The following is a 24,239-nucleotide window of genomic DNA, read 5'->3' as shown; positions in this document are numbered from 1 at the left end:
GAAATAAGGACTCTGTTAAATTTATAAGTTTTAATAGCAGCTCATTCCCAAGGATGGCAATGGATCAGATTTTTGCGGGTACCCGATTTGACCGAATCCTAATAAGACGGGTTTGGGTAGTATATAATTAGATTTGAAACGGGTTCGGATTTGAAATTTAATATCCATGACGAATTCGGATTTTATATGTTGAGTATCTGTTATCTGAATCTGTTTAGATAAATATTTAATTAAATATAAAAAATATATTTTTTAATAATATTTATAAATTTTTATATTTTTTATTTTATATAAAACAAAATTGAAATATTTTATGAAATTATTAAAATTTTAAAATATAAATTATTAATAAAAATAATTTTTATATAGATTATTAATTAAATATATAAAATTAAACGGGTTTGGATATTTTTCAGGTAATAACAATAGAGTTTGGAACGGATTCAGATAGTTAAAAATAAATTTTAATCGGATTCGAAACAAGTTCGGGTTTTGAAAATATTAATTGGGTTCGAGTTCTGGTATGATGATTTTAGCCGATACCCTACCCGTTGCCATCGCTACTCTTATTTTAGTCTAATTAATATGGAAAATATTTAATTTATTTCCTTTTATAGTGATGCTATTGTAGTAAATTTTTTTTCTCCATTTATTTTTTTAATCAAAGATAATTACATTAAAAGACTATGAAAGGCTCAGAGATGTATGTTTTTATAGGGCCATGGCCGAAATGAAACATTAAAAGACTTGACTACAAAGGCTCTAGCCCATGTTTGTGTAAAACACATCTCCCCACCAAGGCCCAGATCCCTGCCCATGGAAAGATTCCTATCAATTTAAAAATTATTTTCTGAATATTAATTTCAATTATAGAGAAAACTTTAATTTTTAATTTTTACTTTTTAATTGAGCTCAGTTAAGCCCTCCATTTCGCAAGCGGCAACAACATTCATGCAAGTCCAGCAAATTGGAATTGCTGCCGATAATGCCGACTAGGCTCAACGGTCCCTTATAAGAAAACTATGTGTGTTTTGCACAAGCTAGTTTGCTGCGTTAGAGTCTAGGGAGGCATGAAGAGAGAATGAATGCATAAATTAATTATTTCTTGACTTTTATTAGAGAAAAAAATTTGATAACATTTGTATGTCTTATTTCATGGGATTTATGTTGAAATTTGCCTATTAAATATAAGAGTATTACATAAGAATAAGAATCGAATTTAAAAAAAAATTTCTTAAAAATAAAAATATCAAATATATTTTTTATAATTTCTCGTGAAAAATGAACGATGGCAATTTTTATATTTCAATGGGTACCAACTTATATGTCCTGTTGCATACAACTCAGAAAAGTACAATTACCACACCCCAAGGCAAATCATGGATAATCAATTAGTCAAGGCAGCTGCCTACCCACAATACTACAATGCTCAAAACAAAACAAATCAAAACAACAATACGCGCGCATATATTTCTTAATATTTAGAGAGAAGACTTGGGGGGTGATGGGGGTGGAGATTACACTAGGATTCAAAGAAGCAAAAGCAAGCAGCTCTTGATCTCGTTGAAAAAATGCCATGTCTTCTTCACTCAGAGTCACCCAAGCTTCAATTCCATCCCCATCTCTGCTATCCATCATTAAAATAACATTCTTGAATGCCCCACTTGGAATTGTGACCCAGGCAGGTTTTCCCCACCCAAAATCAATACCATAAAATGGAAACCTGCACAAACTAGTGCTTATATAGAAGTCTATATTAACTTCTTGACGCATGTGTACTGCTTCCTTGAAAGATTCACGATTTGCCACAAAAGCATCATCTCCTTGAAGTTTCTTCACATAATCCTCTCTGAAATCTTTCATCCCTTTTCTCAGCTGACCAACCAAGCTTGACAATTCTATATCGCCCTCTGTTGCCAGTGAAGCAAAGTGTCCTGCAAGATTCCCAATAGTATGTTCAGGCAAGGAAGGCACCATCCTTCTGCGCATGTTCACAGATTGGGACAGTATAGATAGCCTGAAATCTGTGTTTGATCTTGACGCATTCATTGCGCATTTCCAGATAAGCCCTGTCAAGGCTTCAACTCTTGTTGGATTTTTCACACTTTCGCTGGAAGCTTTAGCCTTAAGAGCAGTGATCTTGGAGGCTTCAAAGAAAAATCTCTTTGCAACGTACCCCTCTTTCTTCAGCTGGGCAATTGGCATTTTGAACGAAAAATTTTGAGGCGGAAAGATCGATGATGCGTTAAATAATGGGAGCAGAGCCTCAGCCTGCAGGGTTGACCCACAACCAGCACTAGAACTAGCACTAGCAGCCGTGGCTGCCCAATCCTTGATGAATATGGTCGCCGTGAGTGCATCTGATATTTTCTGCGAAATGCACACTCCAATCGCCAATCCACCACAGGAAAAGCAATTGATTTGAACCTGTAGCAAACTGCCCGTGCATGCTTCTGGGGATTCAATTTCAATAGGAATCAATTTTGTTATCATCTGGGCATCAGGTTCTCCCAGAAACGTTGAGAGAAAACAGTTGATTCGTGTTTCAACGAAAACAACCCCATAGTCGTTGCATTCGATTGATGTATCATCTTTGATCCTACCGGCTAGTGGGTAGAATCGGGTTAAGGTTTCAGATAACGATGTCTTTAGAATCTGGGATCTTTCTGAAAGTGTCAGCTGGGGATTGATTTGGGCATTTAAGGAGTAGAAGAGAAGCAGGGGACCATAACATACAGGAGCAAGCTGATCGAGAAGAGAGAGCTTGAAATTCCTGAGGTGAATTGGGGTTGGGAAGGATGGTTTGATGGTTTCTCTAGTAATGATCTCCATTATCATCTGATTAATTTTTCTTGCAAAAGGATCAAGAATTCAACATGTCAGTTGTCACATGGGAAGATTAATAGTTTGGTAAGGTTTGACTAGATTATCTTTATTTGTTTTCTTAATTGTTTCAGTTGTTAATTGTAAGCAGCAATCCAATCCAACAAAGTGCATAATGAAACTCTGTGGGAAACTGCTAAAATAATTTAAGATAGCCCCTGAAAGGTTTCAAACTCCAAGACATCTAAAACACACATTTGGAATCAGGTTCTTAAACCTGACTCGATCATTGAATTGTGGAGGCAGAAAGATAAGATTTAAATTTAACCAAAATTTTAACCGATATATAATTAATAAATATTATAAAATTATTAATAATACTATTTTATTATAATTAATAGTTATATATATATATATATATATATATATATATATATATATATATATATATATATATATTTTATAGTTAATTATTAAAATAAAATTAGCTAATTTTAATATGCATTTTTTTAAATTTTTTAATTAAACTTTTAAATAATAATATTTAATTATTTATAATAAAAGATACTTAAAATTAAAATCTTATAATAATAATTTATTCATACTAATAAAAAATAAATATTAAAATAATAAATTATATAACACAATAGATGATATTTTATAATAATAATAATATAAAAAAATAATTTAATAATCCAAGTTAAGATACTAATATAATAAATTATTTACATCATAAATTAGTCAAAAGTGGGAAAATTTTTTCAGCTTCATTTGAATTATTTATGTGTTAATAGATATTAATTATTTTAAATTAATATAATATAATTTCAATTAATGAAAGAAATAATTTTATTTAATAATTAAGTTATTAAATTTAATAAATATTAATGTTGTTTTTAACAATTGCCAAGGTGGCGTAAATTAAAGGGTTGGTTTTCTTGCATCCTAGTTTCAATACTCAGTGCTGCCCATTCTAAAATTTTTTGATTGAACAGCTAAAAAATCAATTTCAAACCAGGCTGGGTTTCCTGGCCGATTTACAATCAATTCACTCCGATTCTTAAAAATCAGATTTAATAGTTAAATCAAATCAGAACAGATTCCAATTAGTCCAATCCGATTTTCAAAACTATTGGCTACATAATATATATTATTAGACATGGCCATTAATATGATTTGAATCAAAATTAAAAATTTTAATTTAAAAGAATCAAAATTGAGTAACAAAATCCTTTGAATTTCAATTTCAGTATGATTTAATTTTAATCAAAATTAATAATTTATTTTTTCAAAAAATTATTTTTATCTAAAACTAAACTAAATAATTCTGATTAATCACTTTTAAATAATTTAATTTTAACCAGTTTCTATCCAATTCTAGATCTAATTATAGGCGGATCTTATACAAATGACTAAAGAGTATAAGCATAATTCTAAGATGAGTATTAATTTTTAATTTAATAAATTTCAAATTTAAGTCTCTCTATTTTTCTCTCTTCCTTTATCTTATAAAGACAATAAAAATTGAAAAAAAAAAAGGGGGAAGAGCATGATAGGCCTGCTTTGACCTTGAATTCTCTATGTATAGCCTTATACATCTTGTATCATGATTATCAATAGACCATGTTTGAGTAAGAAAAATTTGATATTTTTAAAATTTTTATAATATTTAATGTTAAAAGAATACCTAGTTCAATTGAAGTACTTACAATATGACATCTCCTCATGTTTCAACCCAATCTAATGAAGTTCAAATTTAATTATAACATCTTTCCTAAAAATCCCAATAATCTTTTACTAATCATATTTATTTGGTATGAGATTTATTTATGCTTGGGAGAAAGCCTCATTTATTTGGCACAAACAAATCCGACAATATTTAACACACAAATGACACTATACACAATCATAAATACAGCAACTGCAAGACCAAATTAACCAGCGACAAGCTCTAGGAAGAAAACCTATTATGAGATATTTAGGGAGAACACTTGGGCATGACACTGTCAAATTCAAGCAGTTCTTGATCACGTTCAAACAATGCCATATCTTCTTCTGTCAAAGTCACCCAAGCCTTAATTCCATCCCCATCTCTGCTATCTATCAATGCAATAATGTTCTTGAAAGGGTCACTAGGAGAAGTCACCCAGGTAGGCTTTCCCCACCCAAAGTCGATACCATAAAATGGAAACCTCACAAGCTGATGAATATATAGAAGTCTGTATTTCCTCCATGGCGCAAGTTCTCAAATTCTTTCAAAGCTTTAGTGATAGCGATCACAAGATTGCCTTCTTGGAGTTTCTTCACATAATTATCACCAAAATCTTGCATTCCTTTCCTCATTTGAACAACCAAGTTTGCCAAATCTATGTCACTCTCCGTTGCCCTTGAAGCGAAGTGATCCATCAGGTTTCCCATGGTGTTTTCAGGCAAAGAAGGCACCATTCTTTTGCGTATATTCACAGACTGGGCCAGAACAGATGGCCTCGACTGCTTTGAGTTTGATCTTGATGCTTTCGTTGCACATTTCCAAATAAGTGCAGTCACTGCTTCCACTCGAGTTGGGTGTAACACTTTCGCTGGTAGCTTTTGTCTGCAGGGCAGCAATTTTTGAGGCTTGAAAGACACATCTTTCTGTAACACACTTCTCTTCATTGAACTTGACAGATAACATTTTAAACGGCAAATTCTGCGGTGGAAAGATTGATGATACTTCAAATAGTGGCAGGACCGCCTCGTCATGAGCCCCATAAGCTGCGGCTGCCCAACCCTTGATGAAAGTGCTTACTGCGCTTGCATCAACTATTTTGTGAGAAATAGACACACCAATCGCCAACCCACCACAAGAAAAAAAGGAGGCTTGAACAAGTAAAAAGCACTGTCCCTGTGTTCTTCGGAGGATTCAATAATGTCAACAGGAATGAATTTTCTGATCACCTGATTATTAGGTTTTTCAAGGAGCTTGGAGAGGAGGCAATCAACTCTTGCTTCAACAAAAAGAGTTCCCTCATCGTTGCATTCGATTATGGCATTGTCTTTGATTCTACCAGCCAATGGGTAAAATCGAGTCAGGATTTCAGATAATGATCTCTTTAGTTGCTGGGATCTTTCAAAAACCGCAAAATGTTGATTGGCAGTACCAATTATCGAGTAGAACAGAACCATAGATCCATAAGCTGCATGCGAGAACTGATCCAGGAGGGAAAGTTTGAAATTTCTAAGGTGATTTGCGGTTGGAGATGATGGTCTTACGATTTCTTTCTTGACAATCTTAACATTGATCTCCATAGCCTTTCTAGCTGGCGCTTCCTGCAAGATCAAACTCAAATTTAGCTCCCTGGATTATGTCACAATTAAAGGATAGATTATAAAAGCATCTCTCTATATGGGAAATTCAGAAAATCCTTATTTTCAAAAAAAAGAAAAAAGGGAAAATCTTTATGTATTAAAGATGTCTTTTGCAGCCAGATTGACGTTGCCGATAGAGTTCAAGCGGCCGCTTACAGGAGAAATTAATTAATGGCAACAATCTATATTATAATAATTTCAGTTTTGACATTAGCTAGTGGCTAGCTTTGTTGGAGTTGACAATAAGATTATTTGCAAAATTTACAGCGTACTTCGCACTGTTTAGTATTATTCTTGACACTATTACGGAGGAAAGTAATTTTTTTAAATATATAAATTAAATAGTATTAAAATATAATTTAAAATTAATTTAAATAAATTTTCATTTTTAAAATATTAAAATAATAAAATTATTTTTTTAACAACATTACAATACATGATAACGCCAACAATATTTTATATAAAATATAAGAAAACAAATTTTTTATTTGAAATTGAGTTCTATCATTCTTAGTTTTTCTTATAATAATTTACCCATATTATGTTTTATTAAGTGAATTTTATTTTGATCAAATGTTTACTTTCAACAATTTTATTATTATTTTATTGTTCAATGATTGACCACTTTCTTAAATTTAATGAGTATAATTCTTAATTTAATTTCTTGCAGCACTCATCATTGTCAATATTATCTAAAAAAAAAAATAAGATTACGTTTCTACGTTTACATTTTAAAGAAAATTTTTTTTTTCTAGATCTTAAGGAAATATTTTGTTCTTTGTCGTAGATGTTCTATGCATGACCTGCCAAAGTTTGCACAACTAATTAAATTTTAATTGTTTATGGATATAATAAAATAAAAATAATAAATTGTCATAAGTAAAATATTAATTTAATAATATTAAATTAAATGCTAAATACATATAAGTGTATAAATGGTCAGTTAGATTTTTGAACTGAATCAAATTAAAAATTCAAAAATTGAATTTCATCTAAAATTAAAACCAAACCAAACTACAAAAACAACTAAAACAAATCAACAAAAAATAAAATGATTTAGTTTGGTTCAAGTATTCAGCTCTTTTAAATCTCCATTTTTTTTTCTTCTATGCTCGAATGTTAGATTCAATCATTGATTTCAACATTCATAACAAAATAATAACTAAAATTTTTTTCTCATAACCGAACCAAAAAATTTATTTCTTAAATATTTTAAATCGAACCAAATGTTTAAATTAATTTGGTTCGATCAATTTTTAGATTTGAATTGAATTCTACCCATCCCACATTATAAGTGTATAAATTAAATCATACATTATAGTTACATAAGCTATGCAAACCATAGTTTCATATAATTAATACATGATACTATAATGTGTGCTAGATTTTTCATCAATTGCTCCTTATAATTCAATTAGTACTTAAATTAATTATTAAATATATTGTAATTAAATGTGCTATGTATACCTAACTCTTTATAATTAATACATAGCAATATAATATATGTTAAATCTTTTATCAATTGCTCTTTATAATTCAATTAGCATTTAAACCATTCATAAAAAATATTATAATTAAATGCATTATTTATATCTTAGCTCTATATAATTAGTACATGACGCTATCATATATGTTAGATTTCATTAATTCTCCTTATAATTCAATTAGAAATAGTACTTAAATCATGTAACATATTATAATTAAATGTGCTATGTATATCTTATCTCCATATAATCAGTGCATAACAATATAATATGTGCTAAATCTTTGATTGATTGGTCCCTATAATTGAATTAGTACTAAGTCAATTATGAAAGAAATTATATAATTTTTAATTATAAAGTATATATATACAATTAAAGATTATGCATATTAACTAATATAATAGCACTCTTATAATTAAGAATTATTTTGTGATTTAACGTGCGTGTGTGTATGTGTGTGTGTATATATATATAATATTTAAAAATTATAGAAAAATATATGTATAAATGAATTCTTGATTCAATTATGATTTGATGGTTATTTTATGGTTTTCATTGGATTATAAATGAAGAATCAAACCTAATGCAAAATAGTAAAATAAGTTAGATTTAGTTTCAACTTTTATCTCTAATGAGACTCCATATTGAAATCAAATTATTTCACTAATTTATTTTTCATTTTTCTCTATTATGTCACGACTCAATCCCCGGGGCCAGACTGGCACTAGGACCTGGATCGATATAAAACTCCCGAGACCCGTAATAAGCCTTACTATTCTCAAGTCCATAACCAGGGCCAAAATTAATGCCCAACATGCAAATAAATTAAAATAAAATATTATATTTTTATTTGAGCTAACCCAACTCAATAACCATCAGAGACTAAAGTTAGAGAAGCCCACCTCAACTCTGATGCCATTATTTATAAACTATTTAAGTATCATAAAAAAAAATTTCATTTATTAACACTAACAACTTAAATTAACACAGTCCTTGACTAGATCAATGCTACTACTAATACATGCAGAGTTCTAGATTATAATTTAAGGAAATAATGATACAAATGAGTAGCTACTAATAAACCTGTAAGAAAGGAAGCAGATTATTCTGAAAAATAAATTCTTCTATAGCCTGGAAAAATATGGTAAACAGGAGTGAGCGTTTGACTCATAGTGTAAGATATTGATTTTAAATACAATTTCTATAACTATCTAAGTCTAATGCATTCTTAAGAATGAAATGCAACATATTCATATATTTCATCAAGTCACATAATATTCACACAAAGGGTAATTTGGAGCACTCACAAATTCATATGTCATATCCACGTATAAATATACATATGGGGGCTGATCTCCTGTACAGCTCTCTTAATTTTAATCTCTGTCAGTGATATTAACTCAAAGTCAGATTTTCTCTTGATAATTGGATGTGAGGGTCAGCGAGATTAGCTCAAAACCGTACTCACCCTGACTTATCCACAAAAAAGGAGGAGTCCCAGTGAGTCAAGCTCCAGCCGATCTATCCATCCTACCCGTATCCAATACCACACCTCACGCATGCCGACACACGCACACAGCTCCAAATTACCGTAAAGAAACATCCATAACAATTTCATCATATAATGCAGTACAAGACATACCTAAAAATTTAACTATATACATATATCTATAAGTGAATGCATGAGCATGCCTTACATATATAATAATATTAAAATTGTAAATAAAATCAATATCTACTTATTGATCACCGGAGACTACTGTGGTGGCTGGGTGGAGGAAGATGGCTAACCCTTATCATCTAAACAATTATATTATGTATTTATCAGTGCTAACTCAAATCAAGAATTTAAAGAGGCAAAGACACCCTAATTTATGCCAAAAAATCGACAGAGTCTCCCTTGTACCTAGGACCTATCCAACCTACAAAGTGTCTCAAACAACATTTCTAAGATCACAATCCTCAAATCCACATATTAACAACATCACATGGCCCCTCCTGGGCCCTCCAAACCAAATAAAACTCATGTAATCAGACAAATTAGTTATAAGGCTTAAGACTAATATTTTTCAAAAAAAAATCTAAAAAAACTTTAAAAATTCTATAAACTCACCATTTAGTCCTTAATAATATTATAAGACTATTGCAAAAGGAATCACAAATTTTTGACTACCCACAAATATTTTATGAATTTTATTCTAAACCTAGTATTAGGCAAAAATGAATAACTTAGAGTTCTGATTTACTTATGTCAAATCTGACAACTGAAACATGTCCGAAATGTCTGAAAATACTAGGGTTGACTGTAATATTGACTATGCTCCAAGATGGGCCGCCAGGCGGATTGATCTAGCCAAAAACTCAATCCTAGGTGCTGGTGAGCTATCATCGATCCGATCACACTTAAATAAAGCCAAAAAATTATCAATAATTATCATAAAATTATTTTTAATTTTTGAAAATTGAAAAAGCCCAAAAATCTCATCAAACAATCTAGACCATCCAATGATTGCCCCTTTTAAACGGTGTCCGAACCGAACGAGGTCGGTCCATCTCAAAGGTCTCGATGTGCTGAGTTCATCGGTGGTCTCGGATCATTGATCCAATGGCCAAATCATCCTAGATCTGATTGGAAAGCTTAAAAAACCTAAAATTTCTTTCTACCATATCTCACTCATCTGACTACCAAATGCTGTAAAATTGGTATCAAAAGAAAGCTCTTGGAATAAGCTTTCCAATGCCACTTGAATCGCCTTGATCGGACGTTGGATGAAGACAAAATCGTGTCGAAAAGATTCTGCCCTTGTATTACACTCATTTCATATAGGCATTTTAGGGTAGTTATGCATTCATTTTATCCTTATATTTTTAGTATATTTTATGTTTTTAGCTTTATTTTAGCTTATTTGTTAACTTTAGATACTTTATATTTGATTTTTGTAATTTTGTTGTTTTTGATAGGATTTTGTGGCAAATCGAAGATCAATGAGTGCATTAGGAAGTGATTTGAAAAAATTGGGAATTCTTTAAGCATGGAGGAAAGTTGAAGAAATCAAGCTTTGAAAGAGCAAGTTAGCTGAAATTTGCTTAAGACTTTGCTTATGATGTTGCTTAGGGTATGTCATATAAGCTTAACCTTAGCACAGATCAAGCTGAAAGTCAAGCGCGGCTTAAATCCTACATATTCAAGCTTTTACTCCATAACCTGCCGAGAATTGCTTAAGATCCTACTTAGGGTAAAGTGGCAGTGCTTAAGGTGCAGCACAGATCAAGCTGGAAGTCATGCATAAGCAGAAAGAAAACCCATTTCATTCCAGTCTGCCGAGATTTGCTGAGGGTCTGCTTAACCTTAAGCAGATAGTGCGACTAGAAGCTGAAATTTGCTAAAAAGCTGCTTAGGGTTAAGCCGAACCCTAAGCAGACTGCCCAGAACGTGAATAATGCTGCTGACTTGGATAATTTTACACCTCATTTCCTATCCACTCCTTGGCTCTTATTTACTTTTAGGCAACTTTTTTTGGGACGATATAAATTCATCATTTCCTAGTTTTTGCCACAAGAGGAAAGGAAGGAAAAACAAAAAGGAAAGAAAATTTAATAGAGAGAGAGAGGAGACGCCATTTCTTTTGGGGAGGAGCTGCTGCAACCATTTTTGGAGCTCCAGAAACCAGAGTTTTGGGTTCTTCTACTTGGGTTTTTCTATTTTAGTTCTCTTATCATGTTTTTCTTTACTTTTCCATCAATCTTTCTTGTAAATACCATCATGAGTGAGTAAACTCTTTAGATTTCAGAGTTGGGAAATATGTTTTAGATTAATTTGTGGATTTGGACTGGGTATTTCCTTATTTTACATAAATATGAGTTTTGATTTCTTCCTTGTGTGCTTGATTTACTTGCCTAATGTTGGTACCCATTGGGTATTGTGTTAATCTTTGATTGAAGGACCGAAAGTTGAAAGTCATTAATAGATAATCAAGGATTGGAACTTAAAATCACCCAGATTTAGAAATAAACTTGGGTTTTAAAGAGGAATTAATGATTGGTTACAAAACTTAATGGGTTTTAAAGTAATCAAATAACATACGAAAGTAGGTTTGGTTATTTTAGAACACACTTTGGTTTGCTTGAAAAAGATATCAAAGGAATTTAGAATCAATTTCCTTCAAACTCTATTTTTCCCTAAAAATTGGAATGCCCAAGATAAATCCCAATTAATTTATGCATAAACCCCTAACTCTAGAATCACTTTTAACATAATTAGACTTTCATTTAAATTACCCATTATCAATTTAGTTTAATTGCAAACTAGATTTAGAATTTATTTACTTGCTCTTTACATATTCCAATTAGATTAATCAATTTACTTCGCTCATTTACATTTACATTTACCATTCATTCATTAATCATTAGCCCAAATAATCGCTTCATTCATAGTTTGGTACTCAAACTGTAAATCCTCGTGGGAACGATACTTGATTCATCACTTTATTACTTGAGATGACCCGTATACTTGTGGATTTGCCACATCAAGTTTTTAGCGCCGTTGCCGGGGATTTGATTTTTGTTTGATATTAAACTATTGTTTGTTTGGTTAATTTGGGCGTTTTATTTTATTTTCTTTTTACCATTTTACTTTGAGAATTTGTTTATTTTATTTTTTCAGGTACTTTATTTTATGAGAAGGACAAAAAGTGAAGAAATCAATTTATTCTTTGATCCAGAAATAGAAAAGACAGCAAAAGCTTTAAGAGCAGAATCTAAAAGGAGAAAAGCTGAAATTAAAGCTCAACAACAACAAGAAAGAGCACAAGAGCAAGAGCAATTACAAGAAGAAATGGCCAACAACAATAACAACCGCTCTGTGAAGGATCATGCCTATCCTAACATTGGGGATTTCATGCCAAGTATCACAAGACCAAGAGTAGAAGCTAATAATTTTGAACTGAAGCCTGCACTCTGTCAGATGGTACAACAATCACAATTTGGAGGAAATCCAAGTGAAAGTCCATATGTGCATCTAGCACACTTTCTTGAGATCAGTGATATGTTGAAGATAAATGGAGTTTCTGATGATGTAATTCGACTCAGATTATTTCCTTTTTCTTTGAAGGACCGAGCTAGAGAGTGGTTACATTCTTTGCCACCGGGTTCTATCACAACATGGGATGAACTTTCTCAAGCATTTTTAGCTCAATATTTTCCACCAAGCAAGACAGCTAAGCTAAGAAATGAGCTGACTTCTTTCAAACCTAGAGATGATGAGAGCTTGTATGAAGCATGGGAGAGGTACAAGGATTTGCAAAGGAGATGTCCACATCATGGGATTCCTAAGTGGATGCTTGTTCAACACTTTTACAATGGAGTTTCACCAGCTATTAGAAGTACAATTGATGCATCTTCTGGAGGAGATCTTATGGAGAAATCTAAAGATGAAGCTTTTTCTGCTCTTGATAAAATTGCTTATAACAACTACCAATGGAGTTGTGAGAGGAATGAGATCAAGAAACCAGCTGGTATGTTTGAGCTTGATGCCATGAATATGATTAATGCTAAGTTTGATGCTTTGACAAGGAAAATGGACAAGCTAAGCATGAAAGTAGATTCTTCAGCTGGAGGTTCTAGTAATTCAGCAGAAGTTGGAGCTACAAATGTCAATTGTGCAGCTGATTTTTCTGCACTTAATCAAGATTTTTCAAGTGAGCAAGTGGATTATGTGGGGAACTACAATCAAAGGCCAGGTGGTAACTCATTTTCTGCAACTTATGATCCAGCATGGAGAAACCACCCCAATTTCTCTTGGGGAGGTAGACAAGGATAACATCAAAATTTTCAGCAACCTTCTGGGTATTAACAACATCAGAATTTTCAGCAGAATAGAGGTCCTCCTCCTGGAATTCCTAAACCTCAAAATGCACTTGCTTCACCTCTACCACAACAAGCACAACCAGACAAGACAGCTAGATTGGAAGCCATGATTGAGACTCTATTAGTGAGCCATCAAAGTCAACAAGAAATGATTTCTCAATTAGCATCTAAAGTAGATCAAATGGCAACACACAACAAGATGTTAGAGAATCAAATAGCTCAACAAGCTAGCTCTTCAAATAACAAAGCATTTGGGAAGCTCCCTAGCCAGCAAGAAAATTCAAGGGAGCATTGCAAGGCTATTACATTGAGAAGTGGAAAAATATTGGAGAATGGAGATAAAAAGATTGAAGAGAAAATTGAAGAAGAGAAAAACAGAGAAGGAGATGAACAAGCTGAAGTTGAAGCTAGAATTGGAGCTGAGAAAGAAAATTCAGTGGAAGAAAAAGGAAGTAAGGAGAGAGAGAGCAAAGAGGAAGAACCTAAATATGTAGCACCTAAAGCCTTCATGCCACCTTTACCATTCTCACAAAGGTTCCAGAAAGCGAAATTGGATAAACAATTTGGGAAGTTTTTGGAAGTATTGAAGTCTTTGCATGTGACTATTCCTTTCACTGATGCCTTAGCACAAATGCCTTCATATGTTAAATTTTTGAAGGAGATTTTATCTAACAAGAAGAAATTGGAGGAATTTGAAACCGTAGCTCTCACGGAAGAAAGCAGTGCTATTTTGCAAAATAAGCTTCCACCCAAACTGAAAGATCCTGGAAGTTTTTCCATACCATGTCACATTGGGGATATCAGTATAGATAAGGCTTTATGTGATCTTAGAGCCAGTGTCAGTCTAATGCCATTGTCTATCTATGAGAAAGTGAAGATTGGAGAAATGAAGCCTACTACCATTTCACTACAGTTAACAGATAGGTCTATTAAATTTCCAATTGGGATAATTGAGAATGTTCCTCTGAAAGTTGGAAAATTTTTCATACCAGTGGATTTTGTGGTATTGGAGATGGAGGAGGATGTACACATTCCTATTATTCTTGGTAGACCTTTCCTTGCTACTGCTAGAGCTGTGATTGATGTAAAAAATGGAAGGCTTACATTAGAAGTTGGGGAAGAAAAAGTTGAATTTAATTTGTTTCAAGCAATGAAAAAGAAAGATGATTCAAATTCATGCTTGAAAATTGATGTGATAGATGAAGAGGTCAGAGAAGTGCTCAAAAAGCAATATCCTGAAGATCCCTTAGAAGCTTGTTTGGTTTATAACATCAAAAAAAGGGATGAGATTGAAGAAGCTGCAGAATATGCTACAATCTTGGAAGGAAATCCACCTTTGCCTATGGCTAATACTGAGAAGATTGGGGATTTGAAGCAAGATACAACTTCATCATCAAAGCTTGAAAAAAGTGAAGCACCGAAGGTAGAGTTGAAACCTCTTCCAACAAATCTCAGGTATGCTTTTCTAGGTCAAAATTCTACATATCCTGTAATTGTTAATGCTAAACTGAATGATTGTGAAGTTGAAAAATTATTAAGAGTTCTTAGAAAGCATAGAAGGATAATCGGTTATACCATTGATGATATTAAAGGAATACATCATTCTGTGTGCATGCATAGAATTTTATTGGAAAATAATCATAAAGCCTCTCGAGAGTCACAAAGGAGATTGAATCCAAATATGAAAGAGGTTGTGAAAAAGGAAATCTTGAATTGCTTGATGCAGGTATCATTTACCCTATTTCTGACAGCAATTGGGTAAGTCCAGTTCATGTTGTACCCAAGAAAGGAGGCATCACAGTAGTGAAAAATGAAAATGATGAACTAATACCTACAAGGACTGTAACTGGATGGAGAATGTGTATAGACTATAGGAAATTGAATAATACAACTAGAAAGGGCCATTTTCCATTACCATTTATAAATCAGATGCTTGAAAGACTAGCTCATCATTCTTATTTTTGCTATTTGGATGGCTATTCAGGGTTCTTTCAGATCCCTATTCACCCAAATGATCAGGATAAAACTACCTTCACATGTCCTTATGGTACCTTTGCATATCGAAGGATGCCATTTGGACTATGTAATGCCCCTGCCACATTTCAAAGATGCATGATGTCCATATTTTCTGACATGATTGAGGGTATTATGGAAGTGTTCATGGATGATTTTTCTGTGTATGGTAAATCTTTCGATGAATGCTTATCTAACTTGTCTAAGGTTTTGCAGAGATGTGAAGAGTTCAATTTAGTTTTGAATTGGGAAAAGTGCCATTTTATGGTACAAGAAGGAATTGTTTTGGGACATCTTGTGTCAAACAGGGGTATTGAGGTGGATAAAGCAAAGGTAGAAATTATTGAGAAAATGCCACCCCCAACATCCGTAAAGGGAGTGAGGAGTTTCTTGGGGCATGCTGGATTTTACAGGAGATTCATTAAGGATTTCTCTAAGATTTCTAAGCCTCTTACCAATTTATTGAGTAAAGATGTGGAATTTCATTTTGACACTAATTGTATGAACGCTTTTTGCAAGATAAAGGAAGCTTTGATAACTGCTCCTATTATGCAGCCACTCGATTGGTCATTACCTTTTGAGTTAATGTGCGATGCTAGCGATTATGCCATTGGGGCTATTTTGGGAAAAAGGAGAGATAAGAAGGTGTATGCAATATACTATGCAAGTAGGACCTTAGATGATGCTCAAATAAATTACTCTACTACAGAGAAAGAGTTTTTGGCAGTGGTATTCGCAGTAGACAAATTCAGGTCCTATCTTGTGGGGTCTAAGGTAATAGTATACACAGATCATGCAGCTATCAAATATCTCCTTCAGAAAAAAGAGGCCAAACCTAGGTTAATAAGGTGGGTGCTACTCCTTCAAGAGTTTGACTTGGAAATTAAAGACAAGAAAGGAGTAGAAAATGTGGTAGCAGATCATCTGTCTAGATTGAGGCAAGAACAAGGAGATAATTTGGGAAAAGAGCCCCTAATAGATGATTATTTTCCTAATGAGCAACTGTTAGTAATCATGAATGCAAAAACCCCTTGGTATGCAGATTTCGTGAACTATCTGGTGTGTGGAATCCTTCCACCTGACCTAACATGGCAGCAAAAGAAGAAATTTCTTTTTGATGTGAAGGATTACGATTGCGAAGAGCCATTTTTGTTCAAGAGATGTGGAGATGGGTTGATTAGAAGATGTTTAGCTGATGAGGAGATAGGGAATGTTATTAAAGATTGCCATTCTTCACCTTATGGGGATCATATGAGTGTGACAAAGACTGCAGAAAAAGTTCTTCAAGCAGGGTTCTTTTGGCCACATATGTTTAAAGATGTGAGAAAGTTTGTAAATGCATGTGATAGGTGTCAAAGGATGGGTAATATCTCAAAAAGAGATGAAATGCCCCTCCAAAATATATTGGAAGTGGAACTATTTGATGTGTGGGGCATTGATTTCATGGGACCTTTTTCATCGTCCTTTGGACACAAATACGTTTTAGTTGGGGTAGATTATGTGAGCAAATGGGTTGAAGCTATACCATCTCCAACTAATGATGTTAGAATTGTGATTAAATTCCTTAAAAAGTTCATTTTTACAAGATTTGGAACTCCACGTGCCATTATAAGTGATGGAGGTTCTCATTTTTACAACCATCAATTTGAAAGATTATTACAAAAATATGGAGTAAAGCATAAGGTTGCAACACCCTACCATCCACAAACTAGTGGTCAAGTGGAGATCTCAAATAGAGAGTTGAAAAGAATTCTTGAGAAAACAGTGAATAGTTCAAGGAAAGATTGGTCACTAAAGTTAGATGATGCTCTTTGGGCCTATAGAACAGCTTTTAAAACTCCTATTGGCACCACCCCATTTAGATTGGTTTATGAGAAAGCTTGCCATTTACCTTTGGAGTTAGAGCATAGAGCATATTGGGCCATAAGGACACTGAATTTTGACTTAAAAACTGCATGAGAAAAAAGAATGCTGTAACTAAATGAACTTGAAGAACTTAGATTGGATGCTTATGAAAATGCCAAGCTTTACAAGGAAAGAACTAAGAGATTGCATGATAAGCATATTAGGAGGAAAGAATTTCAGGAAGGGGATGTTGTTCTCTTATATAATTCTAGGTTAAGGTTATTTCCCGGAAAATTAAAGTCAAGATGGTCAGGGCCTTACACTGTTATAAAGGTATACCCCTATGGAGCTGTTGAGATAGGCAATGAAACCTCAGGGACTTTCAAAGTTAATGGGCAGAGATTAAAGCATTATATTGTTGGAGAACCCACACAAAAGGTTGTAGAGGTTTCATGGCTTGGTTCCCCAATTAGGGATATTTAGGTGATTTGGAGTGGAAGGTCAAGCTTAAGACCTTAAACAAGCGCTTCTTGGGAGGCAACCCAAGCGTATCCTTTTATAGTTTATTAATCTTCTATTTCATTTCATTTTCAGTTTTTACCCTCATTAAACTCAAAAGTGACATTTGTTTATCTTTTGTAGGTCATTCATGAAGATTGGGCAAATTAACACATGTAGCAAAAAGAAAGAATTGAAAGGGAGCAAGTATAAGCAAAATTCTGCACCTTATCCAGTACCTGTGAACAGTAACACCTTTAAACTTGTGCTAAATTGCTGATATTGCAATCTACTTGATAGTACATGTTTAATTTTGTGTCTTGTGTAAATTTTGTGAAATGCAACTTAAATAAGGATCAATTTTGATATTTAGAACTGATGTGAGCTTTATTAAAGTGCAAAAATAGTGTTTGTTAAGTTTTACCTTTTAGTGTATATATAGTTTTTGTAGTCTGTTAGAATTTGCATGTTTTTGTTTGAATTGCTGCTAGTTTTTGTAGTCTGCTAATTTTTGTTACTGTTCATGCTGCTTAAGAAGTCAATTTCTATGTCTTTTCTGCAAATTTTGAATGTCTGGAACTTGTCTCAAATGCTGCTGAAAATGTGCTTTGGGTATAAGCTTGAAAATCAAACCATTTAGTTGGGTTTGCAAAAAGGTAATTACAATCCATGCTTAATTTAAGTTGTTTGCCTTTCAAATCTCTTCATGGTTATGTTATGTTTGATGAGTTCTAAGAGATGATGAGCTTAAATTCCTCAATTTTATGGTGTTTGTGTGTATTTGGTATTTGCTGAGGGTCATGATAGCATTCCATATCATTTGGACTGTTTTTGGTAAGTAAAACCACAAATTTTTTCAAAACATGCTGAAACTTGCTGATGATGTTGCTTACTAAGCTATACCCTATGCAAATTCTGCTGAACCCTAAGCAAATTCTGCTTAACCCCAAGCATAACCCAAATTACCAGATGTCTGCCCTACATTTTAAAAAGCCCAAAATTTTCGCCATTTTTTTTATATGAAGCCCTCTCGATAAACCAAAGCTTCATTCCGCCGACCCCCTCCCTCTAACATTTTTTCTGGCATTTCTAGGGAAGCTGAAGAGTTTATTTCTCTTCATTAAATGGTGAGAACCAAGATGTGGTCCACCCACAAACCCAAACCCAGAAAATCTAAACGCTCTGTCAAATCAAAAATGGCTACTCCATCTTCTTTTTCTGCGAACCCTAACCCCAGTCCCAGTCCACCACTACCTCAATCGCCAATTGTAACACCCCTCACCCGACTACAGTGTAGCCGAGCAAGACGTGCTACAATTGGTGCCGGAGCACCCTAACTTATCTTACTTTATTTTTTTAATAATTTTGAATTTGTTTAATTTAATATTAATTATTTTTCGACGGAGAAACTAGTGGAGTTTCCCCTATTTTATTATCGTTTGGCATATTTCAATATTCACCTGTTTGAGGTTCAACAATATTTTAAAATAAAAAAAAAATATCTCATCTATGCTAATCATAATTATCTCATCAATCATTCTCATAATTTTCTCATATTTCAAATCTCATCCATACATTTCAATTTCATGATCATTTCCATACTCATATCATCATTTGGAAAATCATTATGTAATTCAAATCTATACTCATTTGTACAAATTCATTCATGCTCCATTCTTATAGCAAAATTCTCAAATTTGCATTAATTTACATCATTTGCAATAATTAAATAAATCCTTAATTTACATGATATACAAATTAATTACAATTTGCTAATTTATATTATAATATAAGAAATAAATAACATACACAAAATACATGATATGCTTAATGTGAGCCCTATCTACATGCATTGCTGAGGAGGTGACAACCTTGAACGCTCTGCAGATCAGAACTCCAAAATCTCTGTTTAGGAAACAATTCCATCGCGCTAAGCATTGCAGCTTAATGGTGCAATAATATACAAGGAAATAATATACAAATAAAGATAGAAATAAAACATAATTTAAATAATTAAGATTTATTTATACTTCACATGTGGTTCTAAAATTTAATATGTTTTATCCTAATTTAGTCTTCTTTGAAAGGGTTTATTTCGCCAATGTACAGTAATAATGTACAAAGAAAAATGATCTAAAAATAATAAATTTATGCTTATATTATTATATAAGTCACATTTGCAATATTTATTTATGTTATAATTTTCTTTGCTAATCTTTTAGCGTTTTCTCTATACTTGCTAGGTTGTCTCAGATTATCTCATAATAAGTAAATTTTGATATCGGTCCAGTTCATTTCGATTCTTCCTAATAAATAACTATTCTAATTTATTTTAGGTCATCTTACTCATTTATTTTATTTAATTTCTAATATTTTTAATTGCTAGTATTCTTAACTTATTTCAATAAATTTCACTGCCCATGTAACCTATGACAGGCTGACTAAACTGGATAACGGGTCGTTGGCACTGGACACCGCGGTGTCTCGGGCCGTCATACCATGGGACGCAGAATGTCAACCACGTATGCAGTCAGTATGGCTAAAAAGCCATGATAACACATAATTGGGCATAATAGCCATGAATGTTGGCATAAAGCCATGAATACGGGCATATTAATATATTGTGTTTTATGAGTTTATTATTTCATGATAAATTTCAATTATAATTCATACATTCATTTGATCATTTATATGATCACAATTCACATCAATTATCCTTTTATACCATTGTACTCAAAATACTTCTCCTCTCTATAATAATGAGAACTAATGTCTCATTCATAAATTAATATGGTTCATTTATTCATTCATTATGTTATTCATATTGATCACAATTCTAAACAATGGTTCACATGTACCATTGTATTCAAAACATTCTTCCTTTCTCTTATAACTAGAACTAATGTTTCATTTATATTTTCATGTGATTCATTTATTCATTACAATATTTATATGAATTCATAACTCATACAAGGTGTTATTATCTTATTTGTAATGGAAACATAAATCCTAATCTAAACCTCATCCTATTTATACTCAACAATCCATTTAGTTTAATTTCATTTCATATTCAAGTGGTATTACTTATGTTTTGTTAGACCTACTAGTAAGGGGAATACAAATCTTAATCATATACTCACATAACTTAAATGTTTATTAAGTCATTTAGGTAAATTATTATTTCTATTCCAAGTAATCCATGAATGTTTCATGGATTCCAAATTTCATACCTTAATTTCCTCTACCAATTTAGTTATTATACTTTGTGTCTTTGTATTGCTATTCACAATGCTATGCACTCAAATTGTTGACTTTTTAATACATAATAAATTTATTGAACCTAAGTTCTCCAAGATACCACATTTTGCATTCAAAATTTGTTGGTATTGGTTGCCAATACCATTTCCAAGCTTAATGTTAATTGGGCAGAATTTTTAGTTTTTCATGCCTTGTCTTACTGTTCCATTGGTCAATTTTGTAGTGGGAATTTGGCAAACTGATCAACATGAAAGTTGTTCCTCATTTTGTCTAGTTGAATTTCTTTTTTTGAATCACTCCATTTGGAGTTTTGTAGCTCAAGTTATGGCCTAAAAACCATTACTGGCCGGATTGGGCAGAACCCAAAATTCTGGGTAAAATTGTTTCTGCCAGATTTGATAACTCAAGTTTGGTTGGCAATTTGACTAGGTTATGGCCATAATTTGGGTCAGGTTTCTTCATGAAAGTTGTTGGTCTATATCTCAACTTGTTGCTGGTAAAATTTCAGGTCAATTGGACCTTTCTACACTGAGTTATGGCCAAATGACCAAACACTGTTCATTTGGTCATTTTGCCCAGGCAGACTGCAGGTCACCTAGATTAGGGCAAACTTTTGGTCCACTTGGTTTGGTTTTCTAGGCATGGTTTCTTCACCAAAGTTGTGCCTTTGTGTGTCTAGTTTCATGTCCAATTGGCCAAACACCAATTGAACCTCTACAATTCAAGTTATGGCTGCCCAAACCTGCTGGACTCATGTCCAAATCTGCAGGTCACCATTGGGCAGCATACCATTTCAATTCCAATACCACAATGGTCTCCAATTTAAGGTCAAAATTCATCAAATGGCCACTAATTGACCATTAGAAATCCAGTTAACCATTCAAACACAATATCTCTAATTTTCATACTAACCCTAATTGATCAAATCTCATTCTCATACAAACTCAAAAAATTCAACTCCATTAAACTCCAATTCATATATATGCATTAATTGACATTAATATACCAACTTAATTGCAATTAAACCATCAAAACCCTAACCCTCTCTTGGCTGCCACAATTCATACATACTCCTACATAAGTGTTTTATTCAATTTCTTAACAATTTCTTATTCACTTGAACTTCCTAACATGGAATAAAAAGAAAAATGTAAGAGTTAGCACTAACCTTTTTTTGAGCAGAATTTTCCCAAGCAATTCCTTCACTTTCTTGACTTTTCTTGGCTGCCAAACACTCCTACAAGGTGTGGGGGTAATTTTTATTGAAGGGATCTAGGGTTTTTGGTGCAAGATAAGCAAGGTTTCCAAGCTTGGAAGCTTGAACTATGGTGGAAACCCTCTCCTCTCTCTCTCTACGTTTTGGCTGCCCAAGGATGAAGATGGGAGTGCAGATTTGGTCTTTCATTTTGTCTCTTTTTAATTAGTTTTTATCTCTTTTAATTAGTTTGTCAAGTTGTGATTGGGTGGGGGCATGTTAATGACATCATGTGATGTCATAATTCCCAATTTATTTCATTTTTCTTTTCTTTTCTTTTCTACTCATTTTCAATTTAAATTTTAACAATATTTATTCATATTTTAGATCATAATAATTATTTACTTAACTGGACAAGTCGGTCAAAAATCACCTCTGAAGGCGAAATGACCAAAATGCCCTCCGTTTGGCTTAACAGACTAAAATTGTCTGTACCGATTGAAAAAATTTTCTAAGCATTTTCTGTGCATTCTAATGCCATAGAACCCTCAATGACTCTTCTCTGGAGTCTCAAAAATTATTTTACGAATTTTCTCCCGGGTCTAGAGCTCCTAGTTGCAAGAACCGCAACTTCCCACTGGGTTACCCATCGCTAGGGCACCGGCTCATTTAACTTGGTTCTATTTTATTTCTAAAATTTTTCCTAAATTTTTCTTATTAATATTTGAGTTATTTATGACTCCTCACTCTAGTCTAATTATTTTTCCAGACATTCTAGCTGTCCGGACCGACATCGATCACCGGAACAGTAGAATGTGCGGAATTGTTACAGTGAGGGTGTTACAATTCTTCCCCTCTAATTTAAATTTCGTCCTCGAAATTTACTGGGTGTAGGTATCTGAGATAATTCTTTTACCTTTCTATTGCTCCCTCTGTCTACTTCTTTTATATATATATGGTACTATTTAGTCTTTTTGAATCTGTCATTATACACTTAGGCATATCATAAAGGAAATACTTTACCTCAAATTCACATCTGGGGCTTCTTGCTCCTCTCCGGCTTGGGTGACATTTGGAAGTGGTGTTACTATTATACTTGGTCCTTCCATGACCTCTGTCTGGGTCCGTGGTAAATTCCTCTTAGGACAATCTTTCAGACGATGGTCTATGGCCCCACATCTATAACAGGCTCTAGTCAATCCCCTACATTCACCTTTATGCCACTTGTTACAATGGCCAAATTTTCTTGCTAATCCTGGCGCACTCACTATTAGTGTTTCTGGTTGATCTCTTCTGGGTATAGGCCTGGGTCTAGATCTCCTACTTTGATCAGATGTCTGACTTAACTGTTCTCTTGGCCTCTTATTACTAGACTGTCTAAATTTCCTCTTTTGCTGATCACCACTCCTCTTCTGTTCCTCTTCATGAACACAGCTAATATATTTCTTTCTGAACTCTATCAGAAAGAATTCCCATGTTACGTCGGCTGGTGGTACTACCTTGGTTACGGCATCCCACCATCGATATGCAGCTTCTTGTAACAACGAAACTGCACACTCCAAACTCTGTTCTGGTGTGCAATGGAGTCTGCAGACTCTTTCGTGCCTTTCTAACCAATACTCACCATGAAGAATCGTCTTCCTTTTTACCATTGAAATCTACAGCTCCATACTTCCTAATTTTTCCTAGAGGTGATTTCTGCTGAGACAGTGGTGGAATAACCCCAGTCATCTGTCGATAAAATTCAGTCATCTGCTCACACAAGGCCTGTTGGGGTTGTATAGGCACCTCTTGCACTGGTGGAGCAGGATCTCCCCGATTTCCAATATCACTCCTAGTCGGGATACGGCTTACTACTTCTTCTTCTACTGCCCTCTGCGATTCTGAGTCCATTCCTTAACCTAAAATAA

The 24,239-nt window shown here is 33.4% G+C and overlaps 1 protein-coding gene, 1 non-coding gene and 1 pseudogene across 2 annotated transcripts; all 3 read right to left on the bottom strand.

Moving 5' to 3' along the window:
- Positions 1–1,311: 1,311 nt before the first annotated feature.
- Positions 1,312–2,996, bottom strand: LOC110660191 (BAHD acyltransferase BIA1-like). The gene has a single exon (XM_021818397.2). It carries the CDS (start codon positions 2,836–2,838, stop codon positions 1,396–1,398), a length of 1,443 nt encoding a protein of 480 aa, XP_021674089.2. The 5' UTR covers positions 2,839–2,996; the 3' UTR covers positions 1,312–1,395.
- A 1,805-nt stretch (positions 2,997–4,801) lies between these two features.
- Positions 4,802–6,111, bottom strand: LOC131169592 (BAHD acyltransferase At5g47980-like; annotated as a pseudogene).
- Positions 6,112–12,873: 6,762 nt separating this feature from the next.
- On the bottom strand, positions 12,874–12,980 carry LOC131170160 (small nucleolar RNA R71). Its single transcript, XR_009141099.1, has one exon. It is a non-coding gene; the product is annotated as a small nucleolar RNA R71 (small nucleolar RNA).
- Between the last annotated feature and the right edge of the window lie 11,259 nt (positions 12,981–24,239).

Source organism: Hevea brasiliensis, chromosome 10 (genome assembly GCF_030052815.1).
Source record: "Hevea brasiliensis isolate MT/VB/25A 57/8 chromosome 10, ASM3005281v1, whole genome shotgun sequence".
NCBI lineage: Eukaryota > Viridiplantae > Streptophyta > Magnoliopsida > Malpighiales > Euphorbiaceae > Hevea > Hevea brasiliensis.
The sequence above is the reverse complement of the archived record's forward strand: the minus strand, read 5'-3'. Positions and strand labels throughout refer to the sequence as shown.